The 12498-nt window shown below is 45.6% G+C and overlaps 1 protein-coding gene across 7 annotated transcripts in view; it reads right to left on the bottom strand.

The window, feature by feature from the left end:
• Positions 1-12498, bottom strand: part of phldb1a (pleckstrin homology-like domain, family B, member 1a) — a 40246-nt gene that overhangs the window by 14650 nt on the left and 13098 nt on the right. For 6 of the 7 annotated variants that reach the window (XM_031572452.2, XM_031572455.2, XM_031572456.2 and 3 more), the window contains exons 4-6: positions 11077-11247; positions 6931-7056; positions 2612-4005 (exon numbers count right to left, since the gene is read on the bottom strand). In XM_031572452.2, the coding sequence (XP_031428312.1) occupies positions 2612-4005; positions 6931-7056; positions 11077-11247 (1691 nt within the window). The other variant, XM_031572457.2, reaches the window with a different exon arrangement.

Raw genomic sequence — 12498 nt, 5'->3', positions numbered from 1 at the left:
ATGCCACCCAGGGAACACAAGGGGGGCAACAGGAGGGAGAGACCAACCCCACGGCTGCCTCTAGAGACCCCCGAAGCTCCTAAGGTTCCACACGACGAGCCAAACTCACTCATTTGAACCAAAATAATAAATAACCAATACAACTAAGTCTGACTAGCCGTAGGTCACCAGTTACAGCCTCACTGGTTCCTTTTCCTGGCTCCCACGAAAGAATGTCAGTGAACGAGGGTGTGCTACTGTGGTAATTAGCTACTGTCAGTCTAGGTTTCAGTTTCTAGGTCAGCGGAAGCTGGCTCAGTATCAGCGAGTGGTTAGTCTAGCCATTTAATGAGATACCTAAATATTTAGACTACAGAGGTACATGGCCAACTGAGCGATAAACTGTGTATAAATCCAGATGAGTGGGATAGAAACATTACAAATTAAACTATGAAGAAAGGCGTTGAAATGTGAAATCTGTAAGGATGCTGTGTCAAATAGCCAGATATGTCTTGTCTGTTTCTTTTCCACATGGAATGCGTAATACATAGGACAGACCACTTGTTCTATGGCCCACTTCAAATAAGGTTAGCCCGCCCCCTAGTGGATTTTTATCTTCACTACAGTTCCAGGCCTTAACGATGTTTACTTCTTCACAACAGGTGAGCATTAAATATTTAACATCCTTCGCCCCTGTTCTCTCTGTTGCTCTATATATCTTATTCTCTCTCTCTCCCTGTCTCTGTATGTGTATGCACGTTTGTGTTAATAGGAGGAGGTTTAGCTCAGTGATAAGACTGGAGGGGCATGGCAGCTCTGTGGTTGAGCAGCAGGTTGGCATCTTGCCAAGTAGGCCAAGTCCCAGAACTGTAAGTGCCTTATCCATTATTGCAATACACAGAATCAAACACAGAGAGAGAGAGAGAATAAATGTGTGTGTGTGGTAAAGAGAAAGACAGAGAGAGAGATAGATAGATAGATAGCAAGATAGATAGGTAGATAGATAGAGAGAAAGAGAGAGAGAGAAAGATAGATGGAAGAAAGAAGAAAAGAAAGAAAGAATTACAGCTCGACCCACATAAGTGCAGAGAGTGCCTGGGGAAATATGTTCCCTCTCTCTCTGCTCGTGTCCCCTGTGGGAAGAAGTGAACAGAGCCTCATTTTGATAATTGGTGTCGAACACACCAACAGACATGAGCGTCTCACACGTACAAGAACCAACCACACAGCGGCACACACTACTCATCCCCACCTACATGCCCAGTCAGTCAGCTCACGCAGGGTCGAGGTCACTCCTGGAGCACTTTACAGAGCCAGGTGTATGCAGTCTACTGGCCACAGATCTGAAGTGTTTATATGATTAGGAAAAGAACGCAAGGAAAGAGCCCCCCCCCCCCTCCCCCCCAAAAAAAACGTTCCGACCTTAATATCACCTTAATATATGATTTTATCACTATATCCTTGATCCCACTGTTAACATTTGTGGATTTAGGAATCCAAACTATGTCAAACCTGTGTGTATACGGTTGTAAATTATATATAAGGAGCCTTCAGGCTTCTCCCTTGACCACCGTTTCAAACACGACTTCCTGTTTGTATTTGTTTACGGGATGGCACTGTGAAAATCTGGCTCCTTAAATAGCTTTTCTGAAGGGGCCATGTGGAATGTTTACCCTCTGTGATACCCGCAGCTGTCTGAAATTACACGTGAGAGGTTCCGGGTGGGGGACGGGTGTGTTCAAGAGTGTAAAAAGTTTACAAGTGGCCTAAGGTTTGTGAGGTCTGGCTCAGGTAAGTGGTCAGTGCAAGACAGGAACTATGTTATGTGAATGGCCCTTCTGTGTGGAAAGCTGCAGCAAAATGCTACAACAAATACGCATAAAGTGTTCCCAGGCCAGGAGAGCTCACACAATGGTCTATATACTGCTCTGATCTAAAAGTGTGCGTGTCAATTTCTAACTGATATGTGTCAATTTGAATGTATACATATATATGATGTATGAATGACATGGTGAGTATATTTATTTATCACACAGTTGCAGAGGTTTGGATAGAAGAAGTGGATGGGAGCAGTAGACGATAGATGAAATAGTCAAGTGTAGTTAAATCAGCCTGAGAGAGAGAGAACCGGTAGATGGGTGTGCTGTGTGCAGTATCAGTGTGGAGGAGGAATGAGTTTTTAGGGGCTTGTGGGATTGGAGGTGGTCTGTTCCGGGCCTCTGTGTTGGGTAAATATAGCATTCAGACAGACACACCCTCTCTCCATAACCCTTTAAAACTCCCACAGGAATTTACATGAGTGTTACTATACACTGAGCCAGACCTCTGGCAGAGACGGCTAGCCCCCTATCAAACCTCACCCCACCCTTTCTCACTCCAGCCATCCCAAGACTGGCATTAAAACATTATACTAGTTCCTTCACACAGGATGTAACACACACTATACCAACTGAACGTTTGTGTTTGTAAGCAACTTTAAACAGGCAAGAACTATCACAGTGAAGACATGAAGAAGGCAACGCACACACACACACACACACACACACACACACACACACACACACACACACACACACACACACAAACAGTTATACAGACGGAAGCACGCACACAAAAATCCACTCAAACTCACCAGCCTCTCCATTTCCTGCTCCCGGAGCCTCTCCTCTCTCTGCCGGCGGTGGTATTCCAGCAGCTCGTCCTCGTTGTCACTGATCTCCGAGATGCTGTTTTTGCGCTCCCGAGTGAAGGGCACCGCCATCCGGCCATCCCTGCCAGCCTTCCTCTGGGCCCTCGGGCTGGTGAGGGGCGAGACCCCTGGCTGCTTGCCCAAAATAGAGGAGGTGAGGGCGGCGCCGGGACCTCCCTTCTGCCTGCCGCTCGCTGTAGGGTGGTCTCTGAGCCGGGAGGGGGACGGGCTGCGCCCCCTCAGACCCCTCACCCCTGAACCCTCCTCCTCCGGTGGGGAGGTGACTCTGCGGTGCTGCCTGGGGCTCTCGGGGACTGCTTTGGCCAGCGGCGTGCGTGGGGTGTGGGGGACGCCGGGCAGCGCCCCTGGTAGGACGGGTACTCCTCTGCGGACGGTGGACGGACTGGGAGGGGGAAGTTCACGCCTGCTGGTACCGCTGCCGGAGGTGTCTGGGGCGCGACGGGTGGCCTGGGGGCTTCCTGAGGGCAGGGAGCGGGGCTGGGGCTGGACCGTGTAGAGAGGGTGGTCCACAGAGGTCGGGGCAAGACGAGGGATGTGGCTGGGCTGCTTCACGGGGCTGGAGGACCGGGAAGAGTCCGTGGCGGCCTGTTGCCTCATGGGGCTCGAAGGGCACTCCTGACCCGAGGAGCCCACGCTGGACCGTGGGCTGGAGGAGGCAGGAGAGGACGAGGTCGGGGTGGACTTAGGGGTGAGTCTGGAATAAGTCTGTCTGTCCCCAGAAACCGTGGGGACAGGGATGGAGGAAGACCCTCGAACCAGACCGAGGCCCTGGGTGGGATCCCTGCGCGCAGATGTCGGACTAGGCGGTGCCTCCACCAAAGCCTTTCTGTGGTGCCTGGGGCTCTCCTGGACCTTATGCCCCAAGGCGCTGCCACTCTTGGGCGCTGAGGACCGTGGCTGGGGCACTGGAGCTTGAATGTTGCGGCTGAAACTGGAGGAGCGAGCTGGAATCGGGGGGTTAGCCAGCTCCTGCTGGGCTCCCGGACTGCTGGTCACCGAGGGGGAGGAGAGGGGAGAGAAGGGTGGAGAGTTGTTCTCATAGCTGGAGCTGACTGACATGGCCCCGGGGCTGGTAGGGGAGCACATGGGGAAGCGGCCGCCGCCATTCATCATGGGTGACAGCGGGGACTGGGGGATAGGGTTGTGCGGTAACTTCCGGGGCTCGGCAGATGTGGAGGACTGGGCATCATCCATAGCCAGAGAGTCCATGATGTCCTGGAGGTCCTTCTCGATGGAGCGGACGAGTGTGCCGTGCCCAGGACGACCCCCCTCACGTCCCCCTGTTTGGTGGTTCCCATTTAGCATGGAGTGGGAATCTGTAAAAAAAAAAAAATGTAAATCTCAAATTTGAGTAAAAGTTGATAGTAGACACTTTTGATAAAGACACGTCTATACATAGTCCCACTGACATTTACATAATTCCCCTAATGGTCATGGAGGGGAATTGCTAAATAATTTAAGTGATTATGAATACATCAATTCTAAGAATCTCTATAAAACCTAAAAATAACTGCAGTACACGAACAGTTCTAAATTAGGTTCCAACATAGTCGCATTATGAAAGTCTCTCTACGGACGTGTTTTCACACTGTGCTGGAATCCTATGGGGATCTGATGCTAATTATAAAATCTGTAGTTCCACACTTCACTTGCACTAGTTATGTACTCCACCCTTCTTAAAGGGGGGCTGGGTATTCAACACACACACACTCACACACACACACACACACACACACACACACACACACACACACACACACACACACACACACACACACACACACACACACACACACACACACACACACACACACACACACACCCACACACACACACACACACAGACACACACCCACCCACACACACACACACACACACACACACACACACACACACACACACACACACAGACACACACCCACCCACCCACCCACCCACCCACACACACACACATGTAGTGAAGGGTGTGGCATATATACCAGAGAAAGAGAGAGGGAACAGACTTCCCCTCCACGCTGCACGGCACAAAGGTCAGAGCAACTGAGGAGAATAGAGCCCAGAGCATTGCATGAGTCATTTCCAGACATACGCTCTGCCCATAATGACTAACAGCATGAACCAGGCACCAGACAGCCACTCCAACTGTTCCTCACTCAGTCTTACAAATGCAGTCCACAGTCTGACCTTATCTACTGCGTACTATACAGGCCCCCCTAAGCGGGGAAATATGTCTGCCTGTCCTCTCGAAAACTAGCTGTAGTTCTCTATTGCTCAAGCGACTATGTGTCTATTTCAGGTGAGTGTTAGGATGACACGTTCAGTCTTTATCAATTTTTTAATACTGTCTTTTACGTTGGTCACAATCTCCATCCTGCAGTGTGATTGTAGACTGTTACAGTCCCATGCTTACTGGAAGGGATACGTTTGTCAGGAATCACAGACACCGTACACGGGCCACAATATGCGGTGAATAGTTTATGTAATTATTATGAATAAGTGCAAAGGTGTCAGGGCAGGGCAGTGCCCAACTTCCTTCAAAACAGGAAAACAAAAAGACTTCTGAACCTTGCCCCGAGAAACCTGTACATTCCTGCTTGAGACACACACCAGTGAGGTATTTATTACTACAGGTACAAAGTCATTATAAATCAACGTCCATTACATGGGGAACAATCTGGGCCATGGACCAATCTATTCCAATCTAATCATTTTTTTGGCATAATGGACTCCGGCTGCTTGAGACCAGGCTTGAAATTGGGTCATGCTGATACACCGATATTATCCCACAGAACAACAAGTCAATCAGTTAACTAAGGGGAATATATCATGGAGTCTATTGCAGTCTGCAATATGCAAACTGTCACAGGCCATAGCTCTACTCTGCTCGCTCTCTGGTAACTTCACCAAAGCGTACACTTGTCATTTGATGATAGTGAGTTGATCATGGTGACTCGGTTGTGATCAAACTATTTCCAGTGTACCTGCATGCAGAACCTTTACTCACTAATGTGTCTACACATAAAGATGGGCATGTTAGCTTCATCATTATACATGTCACATGCTAGACTCAGTGGGGCAGTAATTGTGATGACTAGTGCAAGCTGCTTCACTGATCCAGATCAGCAATGAGTGAAACCATATACATCATATGTGCACACCAGTACTTTGAATGCTAAAACCTGTCGCATACCATTGGAGGCCACCTCCAAGAACATGTTATCTTTAGACAGCATGTAATTTAGTTATGTAGCTAACTGAGCCATGCAGACACCAAGGGAGACATATCTGCCTGCCACAGCCTCCACTGGCTGGCTCCCCAGTGGGAGCTCCAGTGAGTGGGTAAAGCCATTCACTCAGTGATTGAGAGCAGCATGTGCCAAAGCAGAGATGCTTGCATGCTCCCGTGGGAGGCACAGAGCTCCACTTGTCAAAACAATTTAGCTTGATGACTAGGTACTACTGCTAAAATGATCCACTTCAAAGGAAAACAGTGATTTCTGAATTCAGAGAGAATTCAGCGTCAATGCCATATTTAACGCATTTTCAGCTATTGATGAACCATAAATGGCACGTCGTGATATTTACAGAAGTCTTTTCCCCGGTTCAGATTGAATAGCCCAGAGCTATCATCCTGCATGGCCATTATCATTCACCATAACACAGTTTGTATTTCCACTCCTGTATGCGCATGGTTTAGACACCCAAGCTTCACAATGTTTTAGCCACTCGCAAAACATAGAATTCTCTAAGTGTGCTGCTGACAAAGCAGGGAATAGCGGTGAAAAAACTACCACTAAACCGAAAGGACTCTGAGGCCTCAGCATTCCCAATGAGGAACGCTTGGGTTGGCCAGGTATGCGCTGTCTGGAGAACAACATGGCCTCCCTCCAGTGGAGCTACTGAGCCATTCGCTCTGGTCAATTAACTGCTTATTTTCTGTTTTACCAACTTTCAAGCACAACAGGCAATAGATGAGTGGAGTTATGTTGTGGTTAAATAAAGCCATCAATCTTCTCTGTTATAACATGTGCTTCAAATCTCATGAATCTGGTTCACTTTGTTTAAAGAAAACACGGGTTTCCTTTCTGAAGGATGACACTGTTGTTTTGACTTAACCAACAAAACTGACATTGCTGCAAGCCCTTCATTGAACTGGCTTCTGTATACATCGGGAAACATCCCCAAATGAGCGTTAGTGTGAGTTAATGATGTCTGGCGGGCGTGCGTGCGTGCGTGTTTACCTGTGTGGGCCTTGTAGCTGCTGGTTGGGCCGAAGCTGCCGCCCGGCCTCATGTTCTTCATCCTGAGGGCCTCCTCTGGGTGGTTGAAGCGGAAAAAGGCAGACTGACCAAAGCACAGCATGCACCCTGTCAGACAGACACAGGAGGTTATCAGAACTAACATATCAGAGAAGGCATTTCAGTTCATAGAGCGGCCTATGTTTCTTCAACGTCAATACCTGGAGCTAGAGAAGCACATTACAGTAGTTTTTTTTGCCTTTATTGGCTCAGACTCTGAAAAGCACGGCGGATAGAGAGAGGTTAACTGTAACATCTTCAAAGAGAGAAACACTGGAGAGAGTGTGGAAAACAAACTTCAGGCATAACAACTTGACCTCTCATGGGGAACCAACCTGAATGGACTTCTTCTAACACGGAGAGAGATAAGGAGCGCCGTGCGCAGGTAAAGGGTACATAGAAACCGACTTCAGTCAACACGCTCGTGTTGTGAAAACACGAGCAGCAGATGCCCTTTTGTGCTCCGTGGCATGACCGGCGGCGTCTCTGATAACACTGATCTCGCCTCAGAGTCGCCATTCACTGGGGCTGCAAATGAAATCTTTAGAATCTGCTCGCCCGTGAGTCCGGGGGCAATAACTCAACACCTTTGACAGGCACCGAGACAAAGAAGCCCAGAGAATGATGTGCAGCAGCAAAGGGGATGTGTTAGAGCTAGCGCTAAGGCTAAAACTAAACGCTTAACACCCACTTGAACCCTTTTCTCATTAGCACTCATTGATTAGGTGATACAAGGGGCACCATTATTTTCTTTTCCATTTAAGCTTCCAAGGTTTTATTACATGATTGAAACTAGAGATAGAATTCATTGTAAGACGTTTTTTGCAGAGAGGCAATGAGTAGACACCCACTTTACTGTTTCGAGAACATGTGCTGTCCATGGGCTTTCCTTTGCAGGTGACCAAATGCAGTGAATTGAACCATATTTGCCACCTGTTTCTAAAACTAGAATAATAACATTGAATTCCATTATGTTTATGACTAGGGAATAACCTTATTATCCTAATACACACACACACACCACACACAAACAAGATGCTGCTCTGGCTGGTAGATGCATGAATAACCAGTGGTGGGTCAGATGTGGCAGCCAGTGAATTATGAGTCAGATCCATTTCATAATGAAAAGCTGGCCAGAGTGTGTTCCGTCAGAGGGCAGAGAGAGAATGACAAACAGAACACACGTCAAAGCTGACAGTGAGGCAAGCGTGCTTCAGAGGAGACCATACATCTTCAACAGGCCTCTTCCATGCACGGGTCCATTTAACATTATAATGACACATTTGTTGCTATAGACATGAGGAGAACATCCTGTTATTCATTGCTGTTACTATGACACAGACAGAAAACAAGGTGACAAATGTTGCCTGGAGATCCTTTTAGACACTGATGTCATGGGTTTTTAGGAAATTGTGTAATCAAGCTGCTGAATTGAAGAAAAATGTATTTGTCATATTTCCTAACTTTGACAGTTTCTCTAGCCCCTGTTTTACTCATGCATGGGATTTTCTATAACGAACAGTGCACTACTAAGCATCCATTCACGAATTCTACTTTAACGTTTACATTTTCAAAAGGCAGTGTATTGTATTATACAACATATGTCTAAAACAGATAGTAGTATTTTACAGCGAGGTTGACGAGATTCAAGAAAGAGAACGCACTAAAGAAACTCAAAAAACTACTAATAATAGTATCAGTAATAATAAACTGACAGTGGATTAATCCCAGCAATTTCATATTCAACAAAGGTTAAAGCAAGAGAAGAGTGCAATTGATGACGACAAACGATTCTGTGGAAACTACATCATCGTATTCAGAAATTCTACATATTCAATAGGCCTATATTCCGACCAAACGCATATTTAAAACCTAAGTCATTTTTTTAAAACAATGATCTCTACGCCCGTATCGACTGACCAATAGACAGTTTAAAGTTGTACCCTCAAAATGGGGAACATTTCAATCAATTTTAAGACTCAGATCATGATAACTACCAACTACTTTTACATTTGAAATAATACCCAAAGTAGCTTAGTATTTGAAGAAAGCAACAGCAAATATAATTTCAACTTACATATATCCACTTAATAAAAGGCACCCATTAGCGCGTCACGGGAAACGTCCTACTACTCCGAGGATTTGATGCTTTCTTCTTCTTGGTTGTGTGTTTGGTGAGATGAGGCCAGCGCTTGCTTGCGTGTGCCACCGATCAATTCCTTTGTGATGATAATTTCATCCACTTTTCTTCCTCCCGGGCTGCACATTGACTGTCTAAGCTAGGGGCACACAATAGGGCGCAGATGTCCACCTGGCTAATTGTTATACAACGTCTTAAAAGGACCGTTCACCCAGAAAGTAATTTTAGCAATATCCCCTCAACGATTTGTTTAAAAAATCAAACCAATACATTCAAGTCTACTTTCCAGAGAACAAACATCCATTCGTATGGCCACCTCAGAGCGTTGGCCTCCTTATCGGTAGTCAAAAACACGCAAAGCGACTCACGACAGTATTGATTCAAACATTGCCTCGACAACACGCCGGACAGCTGTCCCCGCACCGGCTGTTTCCAGCAGGAGATATTCTACAAGCCGTGGGAGGAGGGGGCGGGGCAGTCCAGACTCCACAGTGACATTTTGGGACTGGGTTTAACTAAGTGATATTTCATTTGTTCTATCATTTGTTGGAGAGTTCACCGATTTGAGACATCGAAGCGTTTTGAGTTAGTTTGCCTGTTAGTTGAGCCTGTTAGTATACTGCCATTTGTAACCATAACGAGATACTGTACCTAAAATATTGTTTATTTCAAACTATCCTTTGGTGCACCAGTGAAGTAGGTAAGTACCTCATCCATCAGTAAAGAAATTGATGTCAGTTAAGACATTTAAGAATGATATGATGGCTAAAGCTTAGAGGCAGTGTAGTAGGCACCTAACTGGCATGAGAGTGCAAACTAAACTATCTAACTTTCATTGTTATGCCGTGTCTAAGCCAGCAGCACTCCAAACTGGATACCCTAAAATAGCCACAGAGAATGGAGCAAGGGCAAGTTCTTTCCCTCAGGGAAGTTCAAACAAACGTGCAAGGTTATCATGGCAACACAGTCGGACTTCACCTCCTGGTATTTGGGCCTAAGTAGTAAATGTCAGGCCAGTCTAAGTGGGCAGGCATACCTGCACAATAGACATGGGTCATGAAAATACAACTTGAGATAATGCTAATGAGAAATTATAAAGATGGTGCCAAGAATGACACTTCATTCTAGATTCCTACTTCTTTAAAGTAGCAGGAAGGGGTTTTGGTCCAAAACTAGCAATCTAACTACTGAAACGGATTGAAAAACCTTACAAACAATAGCACAGCTGGCACTGATAAAAGGCTTGCTAACATGCTAACTCCTATTTTTTGGCGATATAGTTAGTTTTTTTTACAGGTACAGTTTTCAGGGTGGTCCGACCCGAACCACAGAACTGCTTATCGCATAGCATAGGCAGCTAGTTGGAATGACAGGTGTCATTCCATATGACCATATACAATGAAAATAAATGTGAAGATAACAACTTGGCTATAAATACATGCTTCAAAAAGTGGCAAATTGCTGCATACTTAGGGAGAGCTGTCTTTCTAGACAACATTCATATCTGTTAGGATACAGCATCTGACATGGTGGACCGCTACTTCAGTTTCAGCTGTACAGTCTGGCACAATGGATTGATATTCCAGTCTTTGTTTGATTTGATTTTCTGCTTTGATTCCATCAATAATCTGCCCTGACAGCCTGTGCTGTGCTGTGAGTCGTGCCAGAGTCAATTTCCCCCCACATGAATGGAGAGATGAAATCATGTTATGTCTTCATGAAATGAAAGGTAAAACTCAAAGAAACAGGCAAGGGTGCTTTGTGAACCAGAGAGAAAGATTGCCACAAACCTTTCAAGACAGAATCAAAATGTTATTCTTTGCTTAGTAACCATAGTACTAACTTGCCGATATTCCAATAAACTCTTTGTATATCTTGTATGGGCTTGGCGGTTTTGACAACCCACAGTCACCTTCTCCTGTGAATTTGGAAATGCTTTGTCTGTGTACCTTGTGAAAGTCTGGTGGGTTTGGTGACGTGCTGGCCATCCATGGAGCACTGGTTTCCACAGGGGTAGAGGATGATACTGCCTCCCTTGTTTTCAATGTAGCAGTGCTGGGCTGCGACACCAGGACCCTGGAGGTCAATGTCAGTGTTCCCATGTCCAAGTGTGGTCCGTCCTGTGCCACAAACATACATATTTCACATTTCATTGTACACTCTTAGATCCAGTAAGTCATTTTAAAAAGATTAGTTTTGCTCCCAACATGAAAAAGAGTAATGTAGAAAAAACGCATGAGTTTCTTCTGAATCATAACTGAAGCAGCACAGAACGTCAAAGTCAAGCTATGATAGACTTCTTTACTTCTGTTCCCATCTCTGACTTTTTGACACACTCATAGTCTTTCTCAGAGTCTCTCAGAGTCTGGCGTCTTCTTCAGACTGACAGATGGGAATAAAAGAGTAATAACTCAAAGTCTTTTGTGAGTGAAGACAGTGGCGCCTGGTGAGCACTGTGGCAGTGGGTGGGATAGACTTCTTTTACACACACACACACACACACACACACACACACACACACACACACACACACACACACACACACACATAGAGAGAGAGAAAGAGAGACTCACAAAACATATAAAGACACACAGAAAGAGAGAGAGAGAGAGAGAGCGATAGAGAGAGAGAGTGAGACTCACAAAAACGTACAGACACACACATATTGAGGTTAGGGTCAGGGTGAGGTCGTGGCCTGTTTCACAAGGAAAGGTCTTCTAGTATCACTCTCTGATATTGTCTCTTAAACTACAAACAGATGTTTGTTGGAAACAGTCTCAGCATTTGATGTGTCTAAACACTGCAACAAATCTCTAAACTAATTCTCTGTACCATCAAGCATATACATATGACATATGAAATCAAGATACAATCCCATATTGCATCTTTTGCAAACATTACCCACATTTAGGTAATTTGGGTAATTCCTTCAAAAATGCTAAAATTAAGTTTAAATTGTTAGGAAGGACATCAATTATGACTTTGCTGATGAATTTCTTGGGTCAGTTCAGTTATGTAAACACATGCTCTATACAAACCCACAGTCACAATGGTCTGGTCTGCAATTACTGTCCTCAACGCTCCCACACAATAAAAAAACATTTCAAATAAACCTTTAATTAATGTCCGAAATGCAGCTCAACTCCCATAGTGGCAGCCATTTAAAGCCCATTAGTTAGCGCTACACACAGACCACACAGCACTCCAAACCACTGAGTGCAAACACAAAGCCTGGCCCGAGGAACTAATTACTAACTAACCCTAAACCCTCCACACAGACAAGTAGTATGGACTTACAGTATATATGGGCTTATATATAGCACAAGAACTCCTCTCTAGGGCTTCACAGTGATGGAATGAGGGGAAGCACT

Source organism: Clupea harengus, chromosome 8 (assembly GCF_900700415.2).
Source record: "Clupea harengus chromosome 8, Ch_v2.0.2, whole genome shotgun sequence".
In the NCBI taxonomy this organism is placed as follows: domain Eukaryota; kingdom Metazoa; phylum Chordata; class Actinopteri; order Clupeiformes; family Clupeidae; genus Clupea; species Clupea harengus.
The sequence above is the reverse complement of the archived record's forward strand: the minus strand, read 5'-3'. Positions and strand labels throughout refer to the sequence as shown.